Raw genomic sequence first — 17,946 nt, 5'->3', positions numbered from 1 at the left:
GGCTTGAATGCCATCTCTTTATATGTGAATCTTATGCTCCTATTGCAGTGAGGATACAGTAGAAGAGCTCAGTTGTCACTGATTTAATTTGGGAAATTACAGATGGATACATGCTGAGTCTGTCTATCTCACTGGATAAAAGTAGTTTGCATCAAATTTCCAAGATGTTGTACCTTATCATACTAAGTAGTTTGGGTTTTTGGCACTTGAAACACTTTGGATTTCTGAAGTTTGTTCTTGATTTGCTACAGTATTACGGTACTGTTAAACCTATGTAAAAGCTTTGACTTCTGTGCAGCTAACTACTTGCTAAAGTGTATGCTTGAAAGTCTTTTGCTGAGTCAGGGTTTAGATGAATTTAAATATTTAAAAATAGTTCAAGTTGAAGTAGATCAGGTTTTAAGCTTTGGTTAGTAATGTTATTTTAATCTTCTCTTATCAGATTGCTTACATGTATGTTGTGGTTTAAGGCCAGCTGGCAACTAAGTACCACGCAGCCGCACAATATGGTATTTGTTGTCGTCGCTGCAAAGAGTGTGTTGAACTCCTTTTCTGCAATAATACATTCAGGAAAATGCTTCTGAATACTTGAGGTACTAGTTATTCTTCTGTAAATAGCTTTTTGAGGATGCTAGATGGTCCAAGGCACAACCTGGCTGAAGTGTCTTTTGTTTAGGTAACTGTAGCCTGCTAAGCGTCCACACTTTGCATATATTTGTTTGTAATGTTGCAGGTATAGCAAAGAGATTAATAACATTAGAGCAGTCAATTGTTGCATTATGTGATGCCACTGCATTTCTTGGGTAATTCCTGACAGATGTGCAACTAAACTGGAGGATAGGGACCAGTTGGTTTGTTGCCTGCTCTTACAGAAATGATACACGTATAACAGAAATCACTACCATTTTCACTGGCACTTCACTGTTTCCTCGTGAATCTACTTGTTGAACAATGCTTCTTATGAAATAGTAAACACGTTATCTGGCTTTATGCTAAACAACTACAATAATTATCATACTTTAATGAGAGCTGCTGAAACACCCCTATGCTGGGAATGCACAAATACTTAGCAGATAACCAAAACAAAATGATTTGGAAATCATGATTAAAAGATGATGATGCAGCATACTGCTGAATTTCATTTAGTTTGTTTATTCATGTCAAACTACATTTACTTTTAGCTTCATGTTCCACAGAAGCATTTCCTTGAATGTATAATTTCTAAAATGGCATTTGCACGTGTTGTCTGATACTGCTTGAGCATTTCTAAACACTTGGGCATTTGGGTATGGCAGTGTTGCGGGTTGTGTTCAGACCTGCATGGATGATTCTCAAGATCTGTCTCTCCTTCTTATCTAAATGCTAACCAGTCATCATGTGTAGAGAAACGCCTTTATAGCTGGTAGCAGATAGGTTTTTGTGTTGTTTTCAAATTACAGGGAATTATAAATATACATCCTTTTCTGAAGCATCGACTAATCCTGTCAGTATTCTTATATCATCCTCAGTTCTGAAAATACAAAAGAGCAGCTATTAGGTTCTCACTATGATGGAGAAAGTTTTTTATTGCTTTGGGCAGTGTATCGATCTTCAGGATCTGCAAATGTGGCTTGTAGGAGAAAGAACTGTACCAACTGTAAGTGAACATGTGTTCTCCTCTGTTTTAATCAAACATCCTTGTCTCTTGGAGAATAAGCTTTGTTGGTAATCATTCTCTTTGGCATGACATACATGAAATTATTTTTCCTCAACTTCATCTGAGCTTTTGTGTATTTTATGTAGCTGACTGTTATGCCATGAATTTGAAGAAAAGTGGTTTAGTGTAGTTTTTCCTATTTATCCTTGAAGTATAGGATACAATGAGTGCAATTACTAAACTATGTATCACTCAAAACTTGCTGACAGAACTGTGGTTTTACCTGCTGTTCTGGATGTTGGGAACAGAATGAATGCTTTTATCTCAACTACCTTTCTTGTATGCTACCTCTGTGGTGTGTATGCATTGTTTTTTCCTCTGATATGCTTAAATAGAAATGGGGCAGTGGCTTGAGTATGATTAGAGTCCCCTCTCTCAAATCATAAAAGTAGGCGTGAAAAGTGATATTTTCCCTTTTCTTGTGTTCCCTGTGTTTGTGGGACTGACTGCTTCCTGAGAATTGTTACAATTTATGGTAATATCTTCACTGTGACTTAAGTGCATTCCTGGGTGCAGAGGGCAGCCCCTGCTTAGCTGGGGAAGTTCACAGAGCTAATGTGATTAATAATAAGAAAGGACCAGAGGAAAAGTGTCATATTAACAGTTCTGATAACTAACGCTTGATGCTTCTTTGATCCTTTAAATGCAGCTCTGCATTTTAATTTCTAGTGGTTTAACAAAGTTTATTAATAGAAGGCTCCTTCTGGTAAAAACAGTGCAGTAACAATTCCCCTTTGAAGATTCCTCTGTGACTGAGATCATCATCATCCCACACTGGTTCAGGTAGTTTTCTGGCTTTAGGCACCACTGGGGCTTGCCCTCCTTTCCACTTTCAGCAACATGATGAGCAGCATCTCTGCCCTACTTGACTCTGTTCCAAACACCGAGCAGACACATCCAAATTCTGGCAAGACTTGCCCTGCATGCAGTTGTCACAAATGAGCACCAGAGACACAGGGATGCTCACCAAGTTTTTCCTAACTATATTGTGTGGACAGAATAAGCTGACTTACCCCAGAGAAGACTGAAATGAGTTAGGATAATGGTTTTTCCAATATCAAACCCTTGCTACAGAGAGAAAGGAGACCGTGTCCAGTGGGAACAGGACTAGAAATACTGTTGCAAAGTGGTAGTGAGAGAGATCAAGGTTAGACACCAGGAGAGATGCTAATGGTAACAATAAATAAGTGCAGAAATAGGTTGTCTGGGTATGCTGGGAATTTTTGTCACTTGAGGCTTTTAATGTGGCTTTTCCCAGACATCTGTTGAGAATGATTTGGAGGAAGCTGAACCTGTCTAAAACAGAGGTGTGACTTAGCTGACTCCTCAAAGGCCATCCAAACTTGCACTCTTATGATTTTCTACATATGAAGTAGTAGTGAAGATTTTTATGGATCCCTTTTGGGACAGCAGCAGATGTCTGACGAGAGGGTCACAAAAACAGGCTGCTCTCAGACATATAGGTATTAAGTATAAAAATGGCTTCGTGGGAAGTAAAGTACACCACGCTTTTATTGACACAGAAGGAGCAGAATTTGGCCTGGGAAAGGCTATGTTGCATTGAACTCCACTCTCATGCAGTGTAGACGATAGCAGAGTTCAATCTGCTGCTTTCCTGCATCTAAGGCAGAAGTGAAAAGCAAAGAAAACAGTAGCAGTGCTGGGGGAGGAGGGAAAGAGAACACAGATACTCAAGTATTATATATTTAGGTACTAGTCTCCTTGACTATTACACCTTACTAAGTAAAATTTATTAAATAATTCTTTCCACTTAGTTAAAAAGGGCTATTTCTTCTTCTATGGGAGAAGAATAAGCTGAAGAGATGCTTGTGATGTTTGTGTTTCATGCCACTGAACTGTGAAGAAATCTTTACCGTTTCAAGTGAAAGCTCTGAATAGTTGTGTACTTGCTTCTAGATGAAGAGTGTCCCTTCAGGAACATAAATTTGAAATACAGGCTGACTCTCTAGTCTTGTAGTGTTTCATCTGCTTCTGAATAGATCAGAGTTGCAGGAAATACTCCTGAAACCCTTATAATTCAAATAATTGTTGCAAGTAGTTTTTTTAGAGCAAGTGCTTGTTTACTCCTTAGAAGAAATATATTTTAAAATTCCCCAGCCAGGTAAAGCGCTGTAATAGGTTGGAGTTGAAGGAACACTTTAGAGAAATGCTCACTGATAATAACTGGAGGGTAACCACTTCACTTACAGAATGTCCTGTCAATCAGCTACAGCTTTTGATGGTGACTGTCCTACCTCTAGATCACCTGTGAGCCCACCACTCAGTGTGCTGGAGAGTAAAAGCAAATGAGCCAGTGCTAATTGCATTAGCTTGTCCTCTCATACGCTAGGGAATAACAAAAGGGAGAGAAACCTGCCCTCTTTCCACTACCTGTAGAGAGATCTTCCCCTTTCTTTAAAAACCTCCTTGGGACTGAGGGAAGTTGCTTCCTTGCCTCTTGAATATGGTTACACGAGGTGGGGTACAGAACTGAGATGTGTGCTCTCTCTGGGACCATGTGTAATGGACTGGGAACTCATGCTTTTCCTTGTGCTAGAGGATGGCTGGTCCTGCAGTTTTGTGCAGGGGACTTTTCCTAAGAGTAGTAGAAATAACTATGGTTTAGAGATTGCTATTCTGGATAATACAGAATTATTAATAATAATTAATAATAATAATAATTAACTGCATAACTGGAGAATTTTTTTAGAGGAAACTTATCCATTAAATTTTGCCTTTAGGAAAGAGAATATATACTCATGGAGTCTATACAGTAACTTCTGGAGTTTATCTGCACTGAAAATTTATATAATGTTGAAATGTGATTATGATATTTAAACTGTTTTAAAATAACTTTGCAACTTTGACTGGGACCGTACCGTTCAAAATCATCCTTATTGACTCCATGGTGCCAAATCTGAACAAGGTTGCTCTTTTCTATGTTGGCTGCCAAGCTGATGTGTACCACTCTTCTAGTTAATGTGATCTCTCAAGGTCATGTGTCATTATTTTAGTTTTAGTCAGTGAAGACAAAGCTCAGATATCATTCTTGGAGATTGTTCCTGGTGATGGATTCATATATAGATTGGAGAATCCTCCATTACAGCAAGGGGACAGATGGGTTTAGCTAATCCCAGGATGCTGCTGACAGACATAGGGTCTGACATGTTCCTTCATCTTTCCTTTCTGTTCTAGGATGTGATCATTCCTGCTGTTCTCCTTTGGGATCTTCCAAAATCCCCAGCAAAGTGTGTTGTGTAGGCTGAATTCTGTATTCAGGAGAAGGCACTCTTGGGCTGGCTTACCTCACAGGCCTTGTTAATACATGAGAGAATGGCTTGCCTTTTTTGCACTAACATAATATTTCTGGCTTATGTTATTCTTTGGCTTTGTAATTCTTTTCTGTGCACCATTTGCCCTTCATCTTTGATTTTGTGAGCCTAAGTGTCACACCTTTTCCTTTTGAGGTGCATGTTATTTATTTCAGTCATTTTCTCAGTTTTGTCAATGTACCTTTGAATTATGTAGTAAGAATAATAAAAATAAACTCAGGCTGTTTATTGTTCCTTCCTAATGCATAAGACTGAGCAAACACTTAATTGCAGGCCATGGTCCTTCTTCCAAATTCTTATTGAAATTAGTGGTATTACTTGACTCAAGATTCCCGTGAAACTGCACTCTGAAACTTCAATTTCTAGAATGTAAATCACAAAATTGATAGTAACTGTTGTTCCAGCAGATCCCTTACCCTAAAGTATTGTTATTACCTTGTACAGGAGAATGTCAGGAGAGGCAGATCTGTGACCACATCCCTCTGATGTGATGTCCGGTTAGCATGTATCATTCCCACTATTTTGCAATGAGAAATTACTTCAGTCTTTCCAAATGATAAGCCCTAGTTTTTTCTTTCCCTACCCATGGAGTTTTCCATGTCACCACAGATTTTGGAATCCAAAAAGGATGAAGCTGAGAGGACTGTGTGTTCTGGATGCACTTACATGCGTTACTGATGTCACATTGACTCATCCCCGGGGCAATCTCTTATTTTAAGTCACCTGTAATTAATGCACATGTCCATCACTGTAGAACTCATATGACCTTCTGGTCTGGCCTGGAAAATGAGTGGCTTCTCCATATAATCCCTATTTATCAGCAAATAGCAACATACCAGTAAGTCTAATTAGGTATTTTATCAGCCTGGTTAATGCAGACATGAATCTGAGTTTCAGTAGAGTTGATTCCTCGCAGAAACAATCCTGTTTTACTCTGAACTGAGTCTCATCTTTATGAGCAATACTACCTGGGGAATTTTAAAGGGAGGGAAGAAAAAATATACACAATCTGTGTTGTACTGAAATAAATTTTCCAAGGAATTTGAAACAGTTCATAAATTACTGTAAACAGAAAGTATTTCCAGCCATTTATAAACACCAATATGGACCTGTAACCACGGACACTCAGTCTTCAGATTAACTCCTCTCCCTATAGGCCACAGTCTTTTTCCTTTTCAATTTTGTCATTGCTAACTGAAAGGCATGAAAATGCAAATTAAGATGTAGCCTGTAGCATTGCAGGAACTCTGTTATCCTTTCATTGGAACTGTGCTATTGCACTGATGTTTATTTGTTTAATTAAATGTCTCTTCTTCGTTTCAGCTCTCCATTTAAGGAGAAGGAGGGCGATAGTCTCATTTCATTATTGGTAGTCTAAATGAGTTGTGCGCTGGACCAGCTAGTTTCCTTCACACAGAGCTTTCTCATCACTTCCTTCACTTAGGTGGTCAGCTTAGGGATAATTAAAACAATTTACTTTATTTCTAGCTAGTGCACAAATATGTCTCTATATCTCCAGAGTAAAACCAGTAGACTGATGATGATGCTTTGTCATTCACAGCTGAGTCGTGGAGGCACTGACTATTTCAGTGAGTGAGCAGGAGCTTTAAAGCATCCTAAGCTGACCTGGCAACTCAGTTACAACCAGTGAGCTCCGTGAATTTAATATCTTAGGACTAGGAAAGTAAATGAACTGAGGCCATTTTAGCATATCTTTGTTCTGCCTCCTGTTGGAATTGTTTGTTCAAGAGTTTTTCTCCCATCCAGATAAATTGGGCTTTATGGTCAAAATACGTGTAAAAAATAAGTTGCCAAATGATAAAGACAATTATTTGTTCACTTTGGCCCAATACCCAGCCTCTGAGTGACCTGGTGGAGTATGTTTGGTGGAGAAGGAGAAATACAAATTATTTTCTTCTCAAGGGGGAATTTTAAGCCCATTGGCACAACTGCAGTTCAGCTTGTAGCAGGAGGTGAATTTGTAGAGTAACCATAACAGCTGCACTGAGAGCATAGAAAAGGAATCCCAAAATTTTTCTTTAACTTCCACCATGTAATGACTGACAGCTCCTAACAAATGTTCTTACAGAGTTCCTAATACCAAAATGCAATGTCAGGCTGGAGGGATATTGAGGGATATTACTGTTCTAAGGGCTTGAGGCCACCCTGCCGAATTAAAGGTTTGGGATGTGATAACAGGCACAAGACCAAGAGCTTTAGGGATAAACAGTTCATCTCTAAATAATGATGTGGTGGTACAGACAGATTACTGGTGCAGTTATCCAGACTGTAACAACAGCAAATTCAATAATTCACTGATCCTGGCCTAGACTTAGTATCTGGGCTCACAAAGATGTACATGACCATGGCTGCCACACAGGCAGGAAGCAAGGATGACTTCTCTGAACAAGCTACTTGGACCAGTTGACAAACTCAGGAAATATCAAATTCCCTGATGGGAATTCCATTTAGTTGTTGAGTCAGGAAAGCACTGGGTTTTTTTGTTCACCAGGCGTCATATCCCACCTCGCAGGCAGTTCTGGCTGTGATATGCACAAAGCTTGCTAGTACAATATAAGGCAATCCCACCATTACTCTAATATATCAGTGCATGATAATTTTGAAAGATAATAATGCTCTTGGATAAGTGTTTTTTTTATTTTGAGCTCCTGCAGGTACCGTCACCTCGTGTATATGAACAACAAAATGGATTTGCATGGAACATTTTGTTGGGAGTCTTAAAAGACTTTCCAAAAGGCACTTTAAAGGTCTTTACAAGCGAGATGTACCAAAATTACCTTTTAAAACAGCTTTTTTTCCTATTCTTGTTCACTTCTTTTTCCATAGTGCCTCTTACCTTGGTTCACAGTTAGTCAGTAATTATAAGACACGTAATAAGACTGGCAAGTGATGTAGTGTGACCAGTGCTCATTGAGTTTATAATAATGTATTTTGTTGAGACTAACAATGCCTTTTCATGTTGCATTAACTTTTTAGGTGTTTGAGACAAGCTTCACCTTGTTTTTATGTATATAATTGAATGTGGGCAGTAGGGCTTTCTGTTAGAGAAAAGGTCCTTCCACAATACCTGCATGGAAAATTTCACAGAGGTCTTAAGAGCAGACAGAAAATCAGCAACTGTTGAACAATGTGAATCCCAAAGTTTATGGGGGGAGCTTATCAATGAGTATAAATACGTGGTGGGGCTCGTGTTAAAGGAGATTGAACCAGACTCTTCAGCATTGCCCAGTGTTATGTCAGGAAACAGCGGGCACTGATTGAAATGCAGGAAACTCCATTTAAATGTAAGATAAAGGTTCTTCTCTGGATGAGGTTATCCAGCAATCTTGTGGAGTCTCCATTTGTGGGAATGGTCAAAATCTGTACACCCTGAGCAACTTGCTCAAGGTGGACTAGACAATTTCTGGAGTTGTCTTCTGACCTCTGTGATTAGTGGCTTCCAGGGTGATCACCTCTTGCCAGGATAAATGTTTTAAGAGCTGACAATTTGGTAGGCTGGTTTCTTTATCTCAGAATGTGGAGCCACTCCAGAAGGAATTAAGTCTTTAGTAATCATGAGAACATGCACTCTTAGACTCCTTTGGTGTTCATAATGGAAGGAAAACACATGTTACTATCCAGGGAGATAGCAGATGATAATGCTTAGATCAGCTGCTAACTTACAATTAAAATGCTTCCTTTTGAAGTTGCTTTTGTCTGTGACTTGAGATAAATTTTCTTTCTGGTGGCAATAACTTGGCATTCCAGCACACATCTCTGAAAGGACAGAAGGCACACTCCTGAAAGTGCCATCACTGCATGGTGCTAACATAGGAGCAGTAGCATGGGCAGACCATTTGGTCTGTCTTCCATGTGTGGAGGATCCCAAACAGTCTCTCTCCTTCCACCAAGAGTGTTATGAAGTGGGAAAGAGAGTGAAGGGAAAGAATGAGGTGCGATTTTAACCAAAAACACTGAAATAAGAGGAACCCATCTGGTGACATTTTGCTTGTGAAAGGAATAGTCCTGAAGTTTTGCCAAATACTCTGTATTTTAACAGGACTGGGTCTTCAGGAGGACTTTCTCATTAGTTTGATTTCTATTTTATTGCGAAAGTGGGTCATTTCACACAGTTGTGCACAGAGCTTAGCAGGATTCATTCCCATAGTAAAGGAGGAGGAGTCAACATTTTGGAGCCATAACATCACCTTCATCTCTGAGAATCTTTAGTTGAGCTTTTCAGATCATTTAATAGAAACCTTTCCCTCTGGAAATACCTTTCTGTGTAGTATAAGAGAGGTTGCATCTTCAAGAGAAAAATGTGTCTTTCATACTAAGACAAGAATTGGTCTTTTGGGTGCTTTTTCTCTTCCATAACTGAATTAGGATATGAAATTATTGATCAGGAGAACGTAAGATTGCATTTCTTTGTTTTAAAGGAGGTAAATTACGATATAAGGTAACCATCCTTAGATGGTTCTCTGTTACTGTGTGTGGTTGTTTGCTTTTGTGATATTTTGACATCAAAAATGGAGAGCACCACCATTAAAAATTATGCGGTCACCTGTGCTCTACCATTTAAATGTAACAGATGTGACCTTGAGTAATGTCATCCTCATCTGAAGTGCAGTGACATCAATATGGAAAGTGGTGGTTATGTTACTATTTGCAGCTGGACAAAGGTGATAAACCTATCCCAGGCAAAGAGTTCCCATGGTGGTTTGGTATGGCTTATGATTTGCTTCATTTGAAAAAATAATGGTGGTGTGATTGATGTTGTATTTTTCTAGTGCTGCTGATTGTTTTATTTGAAGCTATAGAGGAATCTCCGTCCTGAACTTGCTGAAGGAACTTGGGAAGATGATAAATTCAGTATTTTAGGCATTGTGTCTTTGTAATGCTGATGGACAGTCCAGATCCATGGCAGAGGTTCCTAACGAACAGCATACGAACTTTGAAGCTCTTACTTGAAATTCGGCTGGCGAGTCTTTTTCTTTGTCGTTACTGATGGTCCTGGCAGTTTCACTTGCCATCTGTTTTCCTGATACAGATAACATTAAGCTGCATACTTGCTTTCTTGTGCAACCCCAACTGTTCTTGTGCACAGCTTTACTTGATTGTTAGCTGAAGCTGTTCCTTAATGATTGGGAGAAGCAGAAATTATATTATATTTTGGGTTAAACAGGAGAGCAGGAGACTGGTCCTTAGAACTGATGTGTTAGATCAAGTGCATGGTAACAGCTTTAAAATTTGCGTCACACACACTATTTAGCTATTTTCAGTCACAGCTGGTAGGGATTGATGCTACTTCTTATAGGAGTAAATAGGCATAAATACCCTAAAAAATTGGTTTAGAAACTAGGGTAAATAAAAACTGAAGATCAGGTCATCTGCAGAGCTCAAGTGTTTTGATAAGCTGAGGCAGAACTGTAACTGGGCCTATTTTTTCTCATAATTTCATACTTGAAAAATTACCTTTCATTTTCACCTTCAAAAATTACCATTTATTAGAAAAATTACCTTCAATAACTTTTTGAAAACCCCAAATTATTGGCAGTTCTGGGAGACACAGGTACCTATTAGATACCTAAATAAAAGTATTTACAATCCCATTTATTGGTGTCCCTTGGTTTTTTGGAATTTGTCTGTGCCATGGAGCAGTGCAGGATGTTGACTCAGAGCAGGCACACCCATGGAGGGTTCTTGGCAGAATAGTTAGGTATTGACTCCATGTGGACTGTACTATTTACCTCTAAAGGAAAAAACTTACCTGGCCCCACGGAGAAGCAATGGGACCAGATATCTTCATATTGGGCCTTCAAAAGTCTGAGATAAGAGCTAGAGAGAAGAATCCATGTTGTGGAAATAAATTCTGCACATCATAGGCTTTGATGATGAGGGTAAAAATTACGTGTGCCCACATATGCATCAGAAAAGGTGACTGATGCAAGGAAGAACAGGATTAGGATCTGGCAGATAAGGTCCCAGTCTGGGGAGGTGGGGGAAGTGAGGAACAGAGCATTATGACTATGATCACCTGGTTAAACCACAGAGGGAGCCAATACGTGGCAAATGGTGAACTTGGATATTATACTGTATTTTGTGTTAAACGTGCAGAGTTGAGTTTCAGGTTTAGCTTCTCTTACCCTCATTTTGTCAGTATCCTAAATTTAATTGAGCACCATTATCCTTTAAGCTGTAGACTTTGAAGAATTACCTCATTAGTCTGGTTTGTGACTTACTTAATTTTGTATTTCTGTCTACGCTACCAGCCTGCAGGTGGTTTTTTAAAGTGAATTTCTTCCTGAATGTCTGTAATTGTGTTTTAGTGCATTTCTGTCTAGACTGGCAGCTGTTATAAATCAGCATGATCACAATAGTTCCACTGAGATACTGTTTTCGTATCAATATTCTTACAGTTCAGGGTGAACTCCAGCAGTTTTTGCTCTGCCAGAACTTGTGTTTCTTCTCTGTGAACTTCTGTAGTAACAGCTACAATGGGGATTGGCCCAACCTAAATGTGTTTTTTTTTCCTTTCTGTTTGTTTCAGATGGTAAATAGTATCTATAGTTCTAGGACAATAATAATTTTACTTTAGTAATCTTACTCAGCAGGTTATTTCTTACACCATTGCAATCCCATTAATTCCAAGAGGCTCTTATTAAAATTGCTTTATAAAATAGAAGTGCTTCTGTAGTAAAGAAAAAAATGAAAGAAGCTGAGTGACAGGTATTATATTATACAATGTATCATATAGTAATAGTGCATAGAATAACATGCTGGTTAATGTAAGAAAGAATGTAAAGCTATAACCCATTCAAGGAAAAAAGCATTTCCCGGTACAATTGGGTTCTAAAAGTGAAGGAAAAAACCAACATGCAGTAATCTAGGTCATAATAGTTTGGCCACAACAGTAGTTTTTTGACCACTTTGCAATGCATTTTGAAAAAGCTAAAACGTTAAAATAAAGATTTATGAGGATAAGGATGTGTCTTAATATTAAAAATTAGATAATTGAGTTACAATTTCATTTGTGTGTCTTGGTACTATCCAACTTTGGCCTGCTTTTACAGGCACTTTTGCATATCTGTGACTATATTTCCCCAAGCAGTTAAACAGGAATTAATGTGATAACTTAATGTGATGCTTAAACAGTTTGCGTAGGACTTTGTTTCCCAGATCAGTTTCTTAAGGCACAAAAGAACTTGTATCATGTTTTGGTTTGGTTCCTGTCTTGACCAAAGCATTTTCTGTGGGATTGAAATATTTTCCAAAGATATTCATCAAGTTGATGGTGGTACTGTTCTTTTGTTAGGATTGACTTCATGGTCTGTCCATGGCAAGAGAGAAGTGGAATCTCAGCTATTCAAAGAGATAATAGTAGTCATTCCCACAGGTACCCCTGTGGAACATGGAGAAGATCTCTCTGGAACTAATGTCCTCTAGCTCTTCACAGCCCCTGGCAAACCCACAACCAAAGGACAGGCCAAGAAATCTGACGGGGAGGAAAGACACGCTTTGACATTAATGGGGAAGCAAGCAGTTACTGTCACTTTTCTTTCCCTATTTTAAATGTAGAATGAAGAAGGTTTCCTGCAGGAGGGAATGGTGAATAATTCAGATGTTCCTGTGGATCCTGAGAACGAGGCTTACGAAATGCCTCCAGAGGTAAATCTGTTGTGGTATTTGCAGTAAGTGCACGTTAAGAGAAGGGCACGGGAGGAGGCTGCATGCGCGAGTTACATGAGCCCGGCACGCACTGATGCTGTGAGCTGCAAGAGCACAGCAAAAATGGGGTTCTTTGGCCAAAATCTGCCAGAGGTGTAGTGCTGGGAATCAGAAAATTAATTGCTATTTTTGTTAGTAAGGGAGTTAAATGGGAAAATACTCTGTGTGTTTCAAAACTCTCGGTCCTAGGTTTCTGAGTAATCCGCAGTAAACTTGTATCTTTTTTGTTATGTTTAATAGGGAATGCAGGACAAACTGCATCTTGATAGATTGTTTTAATAGCTTGGCCACTTACCAGTCCATCATGCTTTGTAAAACACGATGTTAAGTGAATGCAATTATGGGAGTAAATTATTTTGTTGGTTTTTATGAACCAGCTATCTAAAATATTACTACAATATCTGGCATGATGCATGAGTAGTTGGAGTAGCAGTTTTACAGTAGCGCAGATAATTAGACTGAAAATGAGAGGTATAAAAAATTTAGGCCATGATCCAGTAAAACACTTAAAGGCACATTTGAGCATAACATCTTGAATATCAGTGAAATTTTGATGCTGCTCATGTGTCTGTAGTGAAACACTCCCTTAAATGACTGAGCGACTCATATGAGGATCTGCAGCACCTGGTGTGCCATTCAGCCCAGAGGTTGTCCTCCTCCCTCTCCAAGTGAATTTTCATGGGTGGCCTCATGAGTTCCTGGCAACATCAGCTGAATTATGTGTTAGTCACTGTAGAAGTGAGAATTAGTTCTCTAAGTACCATATCTTGTAAGGTAGAGGATCTCGAAAATGTGACAATATACAAATAAATGTCAAGATCCTGATCAAATGAAAATCAATAATAATTTGGCATTGAATCCTCCAGGACTAGAATAAACAGTGAAAGTAAGATGTGTTTATCTAAAATACTAGTAGTGCTGATTTCTGCTCTCCTCATTAGGAAGAGTATCAAGACTATGAACCTGAAGCATGAGAGTCCTTTCCTTCCTTTTATCACCTGAAATCTACTAACTACTAAAGACGTCCCATCCTGTACAAGTGCTGAGTTCCAATGTGCCCAGTCGTAAAATTTTTTTACAGTTTTTACAGTGTATTTTGAAGTCTTCCATCAGCAATGATTGGAGTATCTGTGACCGCATCCACCTTGTTTCAGCATTTCCCTCCTGCTGAAATGAAACCGGTTGGCAGGGTCATTGTTGTGCTGTGGATATTGTGGCTTCAAGTTTAAAAGTTAAAAAAAGAAAATATTAAGTAAAAACACCTAGGTGTCTAATGCTTATTTCTAATTCTGTACATGTTTTGTTGATAGCCTGTCAGTAATTTGATATTGTTTATGATACAGTTTTTATTTGTTTCCTATGACTATTCTTTCTGTGCAGAGATGACTTATTGTGAGAGCTTTATATATACGTGTATGTATTATACATATAAAAAAAAAAGTAATTGAGCATGAACTATGCACCTATAAATATTAACTGTTGAAATTTTATTGTTTGGTGATGTGTTTTATTAACTTGTGTCTGTAAATAATGGTGTTCAACTGAAGCAAATAAAACATAACCCATTAAAAAATAATTTCTGTAGTAGTGATGATTCCTAACACCACTTTTCCCTTCCAAAAGGCCCTGTTAAAGCATTCAGACTGTGTTGCTTCTTGTGAAGGAACTGGAGGAACAAAACCAGCAAATGGCAGCCCAGTCTGTACAAAAAACATGGTGAAGAATGAGGGCATCAGGGATGCTACCTCAGCTGAGTAAATTGTTGACCAAATAGATTCATTTGTAGGGCTAATAAACTTCCTGTTGTAAGGACAAATTGAAAGTGAACAAAGCCATTAATAATGGGCTGCAGCAGATTATCAGGAAATCATGAGGCCTTTGAAGAATTACTGTTTTGAGGTTGTTGAAGTGCTGGGGTATACAGTGATGGATTAGTTGCAGTGAATTTATCTTGAATAAAGTTCCAGGAAAAGTACAGTCTCTTGTCTGTTTTTAGACAGATTAATTTTCAGTTATTATGTTGCCTGGGTATTTTTCCATATAATAAAAAGATTTAAATGTGAGACGTTTTTACTTTTATCATGTTTTATTATTTGTTACTTTGGATCTAATGTTGTCTCTAACTTGAAGTAGTTTTGTATTTAAGGTTCACTACTCTTGAGTAGGATTTTGAACTTCCCTTACAGCTAGTCTTTTCTGTGTTATGGTTAACAGGTAGGTATCATTGTCTGGTTTTGTAGATAGGGAATCTTAGGCACAACCACATAATGCACTGCTATGCACAAAAAAGAGGACAAAAGGCCTGGAGGCTGAACTATCCAACTTGTTCTTGATTTGAGTTCCTTTCTGGCTTTCTGCAGCCTTCCTGGTATTAGCATGCCCAATGTGGAATACATCTTTCCTAGTATGAACCCATCCCAGCTGTATTCAGTGAGAGTTGATGGTCTAATACCGTGAGGTAAAATCACATGGACATGCTGCTTTCATGATGCTTAGAAAACCAGTGCTTCAATTTCCCATGTCACCCCCCAGACCTAACCCCGTATTTCTAAGGAATTTCATTTATTTCAGAAGAATTGCTGTATCTTTTTCAAAGCAATTAAATTCCCCTTGATCATTTCAAACTTGCAGGCATTTTCATCAATAGTTTAGTTGCTTAATGGAGCCTAAAGTCCTGTGCTCTTTTGCAAAAATCTTTTATGGTAGCCTGCAACATTCTGCTAACAGTTTGCAGTCTCCTTCAGAGGTGGTGTGTCAAAAGAATTTCTTGACTTGGATATCTCTACTGTTAAAAATCAGTGCCTCAGTGACAAATCTATTGATTGTATCCCTGGGAAATCAGGACACGACACAGTGTAAGATACTGCTTTTATAATTATTAATGTTGGTTTAGGATCTTTCTGTTCTAGGAGAAGGATTTGGGAAGAAAAGCCCAGTGCTGTAGTGTGATTTTTTTTTCCCCAGCACAGCAGCAGACTCATCCACCAAAAGCAACAACTGAGACCAGTCTCATGCTTGATACTTCAGAAAACAGCGCTGGAAATAGCAACCTAAGTAGAATATGTATTTCTGTTGTTTGTCTTCTCTTCCACAGCCCTACAGGTCTTAATTGCTCTATTTCTCTGTTAAGAGAGTCAAATTAAACCGGTTGCTCGCATGTTGCAAATAAGTCATGCACTTCTTAAATCAGCTCTGGGGAGCAGTATGTCATAAAGAACAATAAGAAATCTGCTCCTGAGACCGGTCCATTGCCTGAACATGTAAGAGTTAATTAATTCCTTTCCTTGGTTAATATCAGATCATTCGGAGTTTTTAGGTCATTTAAAACATACCGTAAGTGATCAGTTTAGTTCTTGTGCCTCTTGCAAACATGCCCTCAGATGGCCCCAAAAGTCCATGGGACCCCTGGTTACTATGGCAGCACAGTGTGATGCACTGCTCTGGTAACATGCTGAATTTTAATTAAATTCCTGTAAGGGCTGTCAGACCATCCTTTCCAGGTAAACTAAGTGCCATTTTGTCTCATTTTCTGCAGTGACTTTATCTTACTTTTTCGGGTGAATACTGGCATGTGGATTGCAAATGTCGGAACTGTGTTGGCTGCTAAAGCTGAACTAAATAGATACTGCTGCATTCAGATTTTTTTGAGTGTCTAATCTAGGAATTAGAAAATTATAAAATTTGTTTAAACAATGTCTACTAGAGAGGAATATAACTCGGAGCTCTTTTTTTCTTAAGAGCTTGTATTTTAACTCAAAAGCAATCTTCTATTCTTATATTAAGACCTAATAATGAGCCTCACCATATCCTAGTCCTCCAGGGGAAAAACACATGTTGCTTTTTTTTTCTAGTTTGACAACTTTAATTGGTCTTATAATGGTTCCTAATTAAACACCTTGTAATAATATTTTTATTACTGTAAATCATACTGTTAATACTTGTGTTACATGCCTTTCATATAATGACTTTCAAGTAATTTTGTTTCCCTGCCAAGACTTTCCTTCATTCCCTCAAGACAGCTGTAGGCAAGTTAAGGTAAATTGCAATGTCATAAACTCAAAGAAAAGTAACATGACTGCACCTCTTCAGGAAGCACAGATTTTATTCATCCTGGCTTTCATAGCTTGGGTGGCCCAGGCTAAGGGATTTTCATATGGAAGAATCAGACTTGGACAGTGAATCCATCAGCTGCAGCAGACTCAGAGTAGAGACCCCTGCCTCCAAGAGCTGTGAGACTGGAAGATTCAGGACTTTCCATTTAATGGCTGAAATTATTCCAGGAGCACAACAGAAGACAGGTAAGGAATGGCTGCCTCCACTTGTTCCTGAAATTCAGATGGGTGTTTTAGGACAACTATAGCTCCAGTATACATTAGATCTTCTCATAAAAATTCCCTGTGGCAGTCTGTACTGATGTGATGAGTTTCCAGTTCTTTTCTGTATGCTTTTTGGGGAGAAAATAACTGCTGAAACCCTGGATTGTAGAGTTTGCTAAGACACTGGCTGTACAGTACTTTTTTTCATCAGTCAGGTGGCATGCGATGAGGGTACATACCAGGGCTCTGAGCCCTAACTCGATGAAAATAGAAGTTTTTTGTTTACTTACATGGATTTAGATGATTCCCAGTGCCTCTCTTAAGTCTGCATAGAACTAAGCAGAGATCAGGTGATCAAGGTTCATTTACAGAATATCTAAGAGTAGCAAAAGTAGCAGAAAAACAAATATACCGCAATAATCCCACAGATAAGTCTTCACCAGACTTTTTCAGCATAGCTGTGGTCTTACAAACTGGCAGAATACCATACCTCAAATGTTGGGTTTGAATGGAGTAGTTACCCATAGGTATTGCAACCTTAGAGGGAATTAACTCCTTCAGGTAATAGATATTTATTCACATATTAATGCAAAGTAACTCTTTGTGTTCTGCTCTGAAATGACTTAGGAGGTAAGTGGGAGAAGACATGGTTCCCTGATACTGGTTTTGAGTTCCAGTGACTTTACCTAAATTATCTGATACTTTTTGGCCCCTAGCTTGAGGCTTTTAACGTTACTGGAAAAGACTCTAATAATGGGCTTCACAGGGTATCATTGTTCTGCTTGGATATACAAAAGTCTGAAATAATAGCATCACTTTTCACATAAGCAGACCTGCCCTTGAGTTAAGGTAACCAAAAGCAAAGCAGATCTTA

The 17,946-nt window shown here is 38.6% G+C and overlaps 1 protein-coding gene across 3 annotated transcripts in view; it reads left to right on the top strand.

Moving 5' to 3' along the window:
- SNCA (synuclein alpha) overlaps positions 1-14,328 on the top strand; it is a 62,279-nt gene extending 47,951 nt beyond the window's left edge. For all 3 annotated transcript variants that reach the window (XM_027892172.1, XM_027892169.1, XM_027892170.1), the window contains 2 exons: positions 12,607-12,696; positions 13,698-14,328. In XM_027892172.1, the coding sequence (XP_027747973.1) occupies positions 12,607-12,696; positions 13,698-13,730 (123 nt within the window). In that variant the 3' untranslated portion in view covers positions 13,731-14,328. The remainder of the gene's footprint in view (positions 1-12,606; positions 12,697-13,697) is intronic.
- The last annotated feature ends 3,618 nt before the right edge of the window (positions 14,329-17,946 follow it).

The sequence above is a fragment of the Empidonax traillii genome, unplaced genomic scaffold (genome assembly GCF_003031625.1).
Source record: "Empidonax traillii isolate 1590-97213 ecotype Southwest subspecies unplaced genomic scaffold, ASM303162v1 scaffold340:size591717, whole genome shotgun sequence".
In the NCBI taxonomy this organism is placed as follows: domain Eukaryota; kingdom Metazoa; phylum Chordata; class Aves; order Passeriformes; family Tyrannidae; genus Empidonax; species Empidonax traillii.
Note: the sequence above shows the minus strand (reverse complement) of the source record. Positions and strands in the feature narration are given on the sequence as shown.